Source organism: Mixophyes fleayi, chromosome 2 (assembly GCF_038048845.1).
Source record: "Mixophyes fleayi isolate aMixFle1 chromosome 2, aMixFle1.hap1, whole genome shotgun sequence".
Taxonomy (NCBI): Eukaryota; Metazoa; Chordata; class Amphibia; order Anura; family Limnodynastidae; genus Mixophyes; species Mixophyes fleayi.
The window spans coordinates 64988179-64997823 of NC_134403.1; the positions used below are offsets into that span (position 1 = coordinate 64988179).

The 9645-nt window shown below is 36.8% G+C and overlaps 1 protein-coding gene across 1 annotated transcript; it reads right to left on the bottom strand.

Moving 5' to 3' along the window:
* Positions 1-2810: 2810 nt before the first annotated feature.
* LOC142140127 (keratin, type II cytoskeletal cochleal-like) lies at positions 2811-7713 on the bottom strand. Its single transcript, XM_075197984.1, has 9 exons — positions 7297-7713; positions 5273-5481; positions 4840-4900; positions 4653-4748; positions 4361-4525; positions 4128-4253; positions 3251-3471; positions 3074-3102; positions 2811-2974 (listed from the first exon to the last, which is right to left on the bottom strand). Exons 1-9 carry the CDS (start codon positions 7711-7713, stop codon positions 2811-2813), a joined length of 1488 nt encoding a protein of 495 aa, XP_075054085.1.
* Positions 7714-9645: the final 1932 nt, after the last annotated feature.

The following is a 9645-nucleotide window of genomic DNA, read 5'->3' on the forward strand; positions in this document are numbered from 1 at the left end:
TATGTTATATGGGGATCTGTTGAGAAGGTGAGTCATATAAAATCATGTTAAAACTAATGAAGGATAAATCAAGTATAATAAGTATAAATAGGCTGGATGATTTTAGGACATAATTTGTATAATTGTATGTACCTGTAATATAATCTATAGCTCATTTATCAAAAAACATTTACCCCATTTTATGTGCTGTTATTCATATTATTTTATTGAGGTCATTGTTCATGAAAATATATGCAGATGTTCATGGAAATGTTTTCTAGGCTGCAGACAATGTGTAATATATAGTACAGTTAATATACTCACTAATTGGGAGGTTCCATGATTAGAGAAAGGGAGGGTGTTCTGGTTAACTGGAACCCCCCTAAGCGCGCCCCTTTGTTTGTTGCTATTACAAATGGTAGGCCTCATTTACAATTTGCAAAACAACTCTGGGGCAGGGCAAAATCCTCGTTTGCAGGGACATATGCCTCAAATTGCACAAGTGTGCCTATATTTCTGCCAAAACACATAGGTTCCTTGCAATTATAGGATAAGTATACATAAATAAGGGTCTAATGGCCATTCGCACTGCACAAAAGGACTTGATTTTTACCCCACCTCTGAGCTGGTGGAGATCGGGCTTTGTCCTATACTTTTAATAGGACACATTTTGCGCTTTCCTGTTGACTTTCGGCAGACAAGTGCATTTCTAGACTCTGCTCAATGTAAAGCTTCAAAGGTGCCACGCATAATAACAGCAGTTGTGTTGTCTCCTCACTCTCATGACTAAGCTAAGCCATTAATGAGCTAGTACTGAGCAGAATTTTTGTTGCTCTGCCCCAGCTAATACTATCATGATAATTGGCAGTGCTTACTTATTTGAAGTGCTGCTCTTCTCTCACAACTAAGTTCTCACCGTCTGGGCAAGAACAATGTCTCAGGTCAATATCAGTTGGAGATCTGGAAATGTTGTACAGAGAGGAATACATGTATATTCAATGCCTACTCAGACTATGGGGTATATTCAATTGTCGGCGGAAACGGCGAAAATCTCGCGCTCCGTGCACTATTAGCGTTATTACGGTAATAGTGTGTGGAAAAAACGTTATTACAGTAGTTTTCTCGCTGGATTTCAGCTAGCAGCTCCCTGAGCAGCGAGCTAAAATCCAGCTAACTACTACCGTAATAACGGTATTAGTTTTAACGCCGCGGCAATTGAATATGCCCCTATGTATGCAAAATATTGGCAAATGTGACCAAATGTGAAGAATAGCAAGAGGGACAACAAGAAGAAGGTAAGTTTGTTATCTGTTGTTTATGTGCCTACAGATGATTTTAATGTGTAATAGTCAGGTGGCAGGTTCTCTTTAAAGAGGAATTTCACATTCACAGAATTTTATTGTCCATACAGATTTGTTTATTTTATTTGCTTTGGATATGACAACAGATAAGCTCTGCAAATTATATGTATTTATATCTACCTAACAAATCTGTTGTTGTATTGAATAGTATAAAAAATAAAAACAATTTCCCTGGACAGTAGAATTCTCTGACGTTCCCCTTTAACATCAAATTCATATAAATAAATGATGATGATGATGATTAATTTAAACTGTTTATGTTAACGTTAGTTAAAGTACAGTGGTTGGCTGCAATTATTATAGTGTATTTATGTTATTATAAGAGTGATACTGAAATAAATAAATTAAATTATAATTTAATAATTTACAATTATTCAAAATTAATTTAAGAACTTCTGGGTTATAAGTGTCCATAGGTTAGGAGTCATTTGCACCCCCTGAATGGATGTGTTTACCCCAGAGCCAAAGTGTGCGTACATATAAATAAAATGAGACTAGTATTAGGCCAAATAACCAGAGTTATATATACATGAGAAGAGCAATATCATGGGACATCAACATTAGATACCCTGGGTATAATGGTGAATGAGGCAGCTTTGGATGCAAGGGTGCATGATCCACCATTGTACCTCATCTGACCACAAGGAGACACATAGCATTTTTCTCTTTGCATATGAATTTTGCAGCAACTAATGCTCTATTAAATACTGTGCTGTTAAAAGCTTAGCAAAAGGCAGTGATGAGCCTCAAAGTGTCACTCATGTGTCTCTGTTGGGTCTATGCTAGAAACTAACCCAGCTTTGTTTGGATTTGAATTTGTCTGGATTGTCATTACTAGGAGCACTAGTAGGGGTTTTCCTGACTGTGAGCGAACTTGCTGACATAGAACTTCTCCTAGTTAAAGGAAGATAAAAAGTGATAGTAAAGAAAGGTATATCACTGTGTGAGGCTAACACTTATGACCTTGACCTTGGATCAATGATTTAATAAAGCCCATTTAAGAGATATGTCTGGCAGTAAGTTTGGCAGTTTATATGTAGCTGCAACAAATTATATATCTGTGCATGTGAATTCTTGTTATACCATTCCTACAGAATTAATGTATGTCCATAAATAACTTCATCATCTAAAGTACGTTCCTTAATAGGTAGAATACCGTTTGATATAAATGTAATGTTGACAAGAATTCTCTGAAATTTACATTAACTTTACTTGTAACTTGTACCCTGCAATATTTGTAATTAAAACGTATCTGGTACTGTCCCAAAGAATTGTGTCACTTACTGACATATGAATAGCAGTTTATTGAGGAGCAGTATAAGGTAACAGATAAACACACTACAAGGACATAACACACATGAAGCTGCTTAAGAGAGATATGCAGCATGAAGTAGAGTAACAAAGCAGATGTCTAGCAGTGATGACATAATACTATAATTAATGGCATTTTGCATATCCAATGTTTGCACTTCAGCAGTGATGCTCATGACCGGAATGGTGGATGCTTTTGTGAACATGGCTGTGGCTTCTCCCACTGCTTGAGCTGAATCCTCCTAGAGAATGATGATGATGATGTCCTCCTTGGGACATTCCTCCTGAGTGGTGCTTCCCTCCAGTGCTAGCGTGCAGGACAGCTAAGTGACACAGAAGTTTGTTAGTATATAACAATCTGCAAACCACCTTGAACTTATTGTATTAAATTTAATTAAAAAACATTAGTTTGTTTCACTTACAGATGTTCACAGAGCCATCCGAAGCCAATCTGAAAAAACCATAAGCGATTACATGTTTATTAATAAGATTTACTATGTAACCACACAATAGTGTTCTAACCTTTTTAAAACAGGAGAAAATTGTTATATATAATTGAATTGCTATGTAAAACCTTATAGTATATCTATGGGATTCACCTGCACTCTTCACCCTCCAGCATCTTCCTATAAGTAGCAATCTCAATATCCAGAGCCAGTTTGACATTCATCAGTTCCTGGTAATCTCGCAGTTGGCGAGCCATGTCCTGCTTGGCCTTCTGTAGAGCAGCCTCCAGCTCACACAGTTTGTTATTGGCATCTCTGACAGCAGCTTCTCCACGTTCTTCAGCGTTACGTATAGCAGCTTCCAGTGCAGCACGCTGGGAAAACATTATACAGTCATGTATAAGGGAAAAAGTAGACCAATCTGGCATGTCTATTTCATCAATGAATGATAAATAATTTAGCAGCGCATTAAGGGAGCCCTTAATACAACACTTACAGCACCTCCACCACTTGGAATTCAACACTAGTTGACACCCTGGAAAGTGTTCTCTATGTCTCATGTCTGTCCGTTCACCATTGTCACCTCTGTCCCTGTTTGGTCTTATGCCGAATTGTTTTTGTATGCTGTGCAATTTGTTCTGTCAATTGTATCAATTAATTTATTATTCTGCTTATCTCTCCCCATTGTATTTATCTCTATGAACTTATGTACTACTGTAATATTGTTGTATGTTCTAACTCCCTATGTATGGCGGTATGGAAGCCTTTTGGCGGCTTACAACTAAAGATACTAAAAGATAATAACAATATTATTATTATTATTATTATTATTATTATTATTATTATTAATAATAATAATAATAATAATAATAATAATAATAATATTAAAAATAATAATACAATTTTGCATCTCTGACTAATGTGCAGTATCAATTTTTTGAGTTTTGCCACCAAGAAATAAGCATGAGGTCTCTGTACAAATACTCATGATGTATACTAACCTAACATTTACTTTCTATATGAGAGTTACCTGAGATTTAGCACACTCAATCTCTCCTTTAAGTCTCTGAACTGCTCTGTTAAGTTCAGCGATCTCATTTCTGCTGTTCTGTAGATCATTCTCGTTTCTTCCAGTTGCCATGCGCAGATCCTCAAACTGTAGTTGAAAGAAGGATAAAATGTAATTTAATATTAATCAGCTTTTGGTCTACACTGACATACATATTATATTGTATAAAGTACCTTCCTGTGTGTCAGACTCACCCTTGACTGGTACATGGCCTCAGCCTCAGCTCTGCTCCTATTAGCAATGTCCTCGTATTGAGCTCTGACCTCAGCGATGATGCTGTTTAGGTCCAGGTCTCGGCTGTTATCCATGGACACGACCACCGAGGTGTCTGAGATCTGAGCCTGGAGCTGACTGATCTCCTGCATAGTAATCAAGTAAACAATCATTGTATTTCTTTTGGTATTGGGTAATTTAAATGAAAGAAACACAATAAACTGTTTCAGTTAAAGAGTAATATAACATTGTGCCAAAAAGGAAATGACTTACCATATCATACAGGGTCCTCAGGAAATTGATCTCATCAGTGAGGGAGCTGGCCCTTGCTTGCAGCTCGGCCTTGTTCATAAAAGCAGCATCAACATCCTACAATAAGAAGGAAAGTGAAATGCTTGTGTCTTAGTAAATCAAACTATAACTTAGTAAGTACCATTCCAGATGCTGATACTGTACATACCCTCTTTAGTAAGACAAACTCATTCTCTGCCGCTGTGCGTCGGTTCATTTCTTCTTCATATCTGTGAGTCACAACCAAAAGATGAGAACATGTTTAAGCTAGTTAGTAATCTAGTAAGTTAGATATTATATCTATTACATTGTGGTACAACATTTGTAGATATCTGTCCTTATTAATGCAGTACACTGAATACTCATCATTCATTAAGATTGACTGTGGCTGATAAAGCTACAGAAACGATCACATAAATGCACTGAATATGTTGCTTTTGCTTATTGTTAAGCTGCTTATATTTATTTATAAGCTGCTATATATTTGTGTTAGTTGCAAGGACAAATTTCTCTTACTTTTAGTTATAAAGATGCTTGATATGAATTATAAGAGGTAATTATTTTGAGTTGCAATGAATTCATGATAACCATACATATCTTACTTTCTCCTAAATTCTTCCATTGCGCCCTCTGTGCTGTTCCTTTCGGCTTCTAGACGAGCGCTCTCACATTCCAGGTTTTCCAGCTGTCTCCTGAGGTTGCTGATAAAAGTTTCAAACATAGGTTCAATCTGAACTCTGGCTGTATTTTGGTCTTGTAGAAGAGCCCACTTGGTCTCCAGCATCTTATTCTGTTGTTCCAGAAATCTCACCTATAGACAAAACATAAAATCCGAAAGTTATAACAATAAAATATATTAAAAACATTAAGACTATGTGAACACCCGGAACTGAAATCCAAATTTATCCTTTGTGCTTTTCTATGCAATGTGAAAAAAAGAGCAATATTGCATGCGGTCCACATTACCTTTGGACGTTACATGGAGATAAAGAGGGAAAATTTGTAATTCTTATTGGTAGATTAAATAATCAGGATCAACAACACTTCTATTAAAATTGGAAGTCATGCTGGGAGAAAAATGGGAGGTGATTATGGCTGTTGATCTCAATACTGTTTTGGTGTAGCACATTACATAGATCTTCCCCGTAGCTCATTCAACTGACAGGACTGATGGTAAGGGATTCAATGCATTAGTAAATATTAAAATTCTCCGTAATATGACTTCTAGGTTAACATGTATCAAGCTGCAAATTTTTGAGTGATGTTGACAGAAAAACAGTTCATCGCTGGTGATTTTAACATCCAAAATTAAAATTATGGGGTCTGTATTATTTTATAATTAAATTAAGGGGCAATATTATTTGAATGCTAATGGCCCAGCTAAATATGATGGGACAACACTTATTATTTCATGATCAGGAAACTATTTATACTGGATATGTTGGAATAGGTTCATATAACTGTTTTACGTTCATATAACTGTTTTACCTTAGGCAGAATCTAAACATAAGGACTGAACTTGATGGTCAGGTAACATGGGAGTCCTGATTTTTCTTTTCAATTTATGTAAGCCCTACCACTTACACCTTTGTGTGAAGAATTGTTGGTGCATGGTCTAAATTCAGAACATTTTAAATGATGTAAGATTAAAGGATTTAAACATGTACAGTTGGAGCAGAGAGATTGAAATTTTTAAATATGTAAATGGGTTTTACAAGGTAAGGGAAGAAAAATTTTACAGAGTAAGAGAAGTATTAGAACTAGAAACAAACACTAAGGGCTAGATTTACTAAGCTGCGGGTTTGAAAAAGTGGAGATGTTGCCTATAGCAACCAATCAGATTACAGCTGTAATTTTGTAGAATGTACTAAATAAATGAAAGCTAGAAACTGATTGGTTGCTATAGGCAACATCCCCACTTTTTCAAACCCGCTGCTTAGTAAATCTAGCCCTAAGGGTTATTTTTACAATGCGCGGTTTCCGGCGCTGTAAAGGTTTTTTTTAAATGGCACTTTGGCTTTTGTCAGTAAATATACCCCTAAATCTGTAGGGTAACATGATTATGGAAAACTTGAGGAAGAATTGATTCACAGAAAGGTTAGTGGTGGAAGAGGCTAAAAAAGCTGAAAAATAAGTCTGAAGAAGTTAAGGATCAAATAGTATCTCAGGTGAACAGAGATAAAAAGGGGCAAACTAGATGGACCTAAATATTCTCCTCAAGAGCCAATTTATGAACTGATGATTGTGACAGCAGTTCAAATAAATCTTTATAGTTATAATCTCTCTTGCTTTTGTACTGCATTCATAACTAGAGACCTGGGATTAGTGTGGCCTTAATTAATAAACTTAGAATAACAGCAGCAGATGTGAGACCATGAATGGCAATTTTCATGTTATCATCGAACCCTTTATAGAAATTTTTAGAGAAGCTCAGGCTCTTCTAAATATTTTTAGGTAGGATTTGAAATAACAACTAGAGGTTCAATACAGGATAGGTATAAACGTTTCTTACAACTAAGCAACATTTTGCCATTTCATTGTAAACTTATCTATATGTAGTTTCTTTTTATTTCAATTCTGGTATTGTTAACAGCCCTGCAGATTATATGAAGCATAAGAATGTCACCTTGTCGATGAAAGAGGCAAACTTGTTGTTGAGACCTTTGATCTGATTCTTCTCATCAGTCCTCACTCTCTGGATATTGGGGTCAACCTCCAAGTTGAGAGGTGCCAGGAGACCCTGGTTCACAGTAACAGAGGTGATTCCTCCAGAACAAGATGATCTCCCAAAACTACCAGTACCAAAGCCAGATCTGTGTCCACTTTTTCCTAAATGAAAACTTCCATGTGAGATTTTATGTCCTTTTGATCCAATATTGTGGGCACTTGAACTGGTAAAGCAATGCTGAGCCTTGTGACCATGTCCTGCATGTTTAGAAGAGTGTGAGAAGATGGTGTGGGAGCTGGAATGTTTAGGTAAAGCAACAGAACAGGAGCTGAAGCCCTTGTGTCCAGAGGAAGAGAGGATGGAGTGATGAGACATGATGGTTCTTCTCCTGGAGGTGATCTACAGAGGATGTAAAGTCAAGTTGGCTGTTTCCCTGTAGAGCTCTTACCTGCTGCTTTTATACTTGAATAGGTTATTAACAATCAAATAAAATGACTATGTGCTCATAAGTATTGTTTCGTAGCATCATCTACTTGACTTTATAGTGGGCAGACCAGCAACACGCCTGCATTATCAAAGCTATAATGCATATGTTATTGGATGCTTTCAATTAAATAAATAATGTTCTTAATTGTTCCAGACACACAGTAGACCAAGGAAAAACTAGCATAGTGAAATCTTCAAACCTTAAAAAAATAATTTAGCTTTCAAAAATATCAGATGTAAAAATAAATAATAAAGGGAAAAGTGTTACTAATGTTTTTTTTCCCCCTAAACTTTACATGTGCATAAAACGTCAAAGTCTTTCTCCAATGTGGCACTGTACTTATTAGCTGCTGTCGAAAAGTGGCCAAATAAAATCACACAGACAGTATTCAGCTTCTTTTTTGTTTCAGTGGGGAAATTTGGCATAAAATTGATAACACTAAATTTGTAATGCAGTTGTTTTTTTAATTATCTTTTTATGTAACAAGTATAAAATACAGGGCCTGATTCATCAAGGAACGAAAGTGAATTACATTTTTAAAACAGACAGAAAATGAATACATGTGTGCCCATATTCAAGTACAAGACACAACACACTGCTGGATAGGCACAATGCATATGTGTAAAATAAAGTGTCATCAGGACACATAAAAAAAAGAATATATTAAATACACCTATTAATACTATAATCATTAATAAAAATAAAATTAATGTATGTTTTTTATAAAAATGTTTTAATGTAACACCTAATGGGAATGGACAGACACACACAAAGGTCTTACTTTCGTCATGCCTGGTCCACCTAGAGCTCTTACGGACTCCTTAGTGCAGCTGCACACCTCTTTATCTTTAGTCTAGGAAGAAATCACAACACATTACTGAAGGGTATGGATACAGAGTGGAAGGAAGGGGTTACGAGGTGGCAGCCAGGGGTAGAGAGGCTGCATTCTACCCCTATCACCAACCCCGCAATTTGTTCTATAGAGTGAAGGGGCAAGGTGGGAGCGGGGGATACTAGTGAGGAGATGTTACAGTAATCAAGACGGGAAATCATGATTGCATAGATAATGGTTTTGGTGGCATCCTGATATTGTAAGGGTCGAATGCGGGCGATATTGCATAGTTGGAAGTAACAGGATTGAGCAAAAGTTTGAATTTGGGGGCCAAAAGCGACGGAGGAGTTAAGGGTGACCCCCAGGAAGCAGAGTTGGGGAACAGAAGAAATGGTGGTGTTGTTAACAGTGATAGAGAGATCAAGGTGGGACGAAAATTTAGAAGGAGGGAAGACAATGAGTTTGGTTTTGGAAATGTTGATTTTAAGAAAACGAGATGACATCCAAGAGGAAGTGACGGAGGCATTCAGATACAAAAGAGAGGAGGGGGAGGGTAAAGACCAGTAGAGGAGATGTAGAGTTGAATGTCATCAGCATAAAGATGATACTGGAGACCAAAGAAAGTGATTTATAGCAAAGATGCAAAGATAGAGGAGGATTATAGCTGCCTCTGTTTTTATGCTACAACAAGGCAATGATGCTTTGAAGAATTTTGTACTCGACTCAATCATGGGATACAAAGAAATGGACGAATGGATTCTCAAATACCCCTTCATATGTTGCCTTGGCTCTCTAAGCTACCTAAAATATCGCACACTATGTTTGGGCTCACTATAGAGTGTTGAAGACAGCTCCACATTCTCAGGAGTCATACATAATCCAAATATTCCTCTAGGACTTTAATCTTATTATATTAGAAGCGTGGACTAGGGTGGGAAATAGACGTGTGGGCCAGCTCGTGGGTAAGAAAAGCATATGCTCACTCTCC

What these genes read in the sequence shown, in the direction of transcription:
- LOC142140127 (XM_075197984.1), bottom strand. Translation starts at nt 7,713, where the DNA reads ATGTCTCATCACTCCATCCTCTCTTCCTCTGGACACAAGGGCTTCAGC. An exon ending in ATGGAAGAATTTAGGAGAAA is followed by an intron (nt 4,901 to 5,272) that starts GTAAGATATGTA and finishes TGTGACTCACAG; the next exon opens with ATATGAAGAAGAAATGAACC. An exon ending in AGGCCATGTACCAGTCAAGG is followed by an intron (nt 4,254 to 4,360) that starts GTGAGTCTGACA and finishes TTTCAACTACAG; the next exon opens with TTTGAGGATCTGCGCATGGC.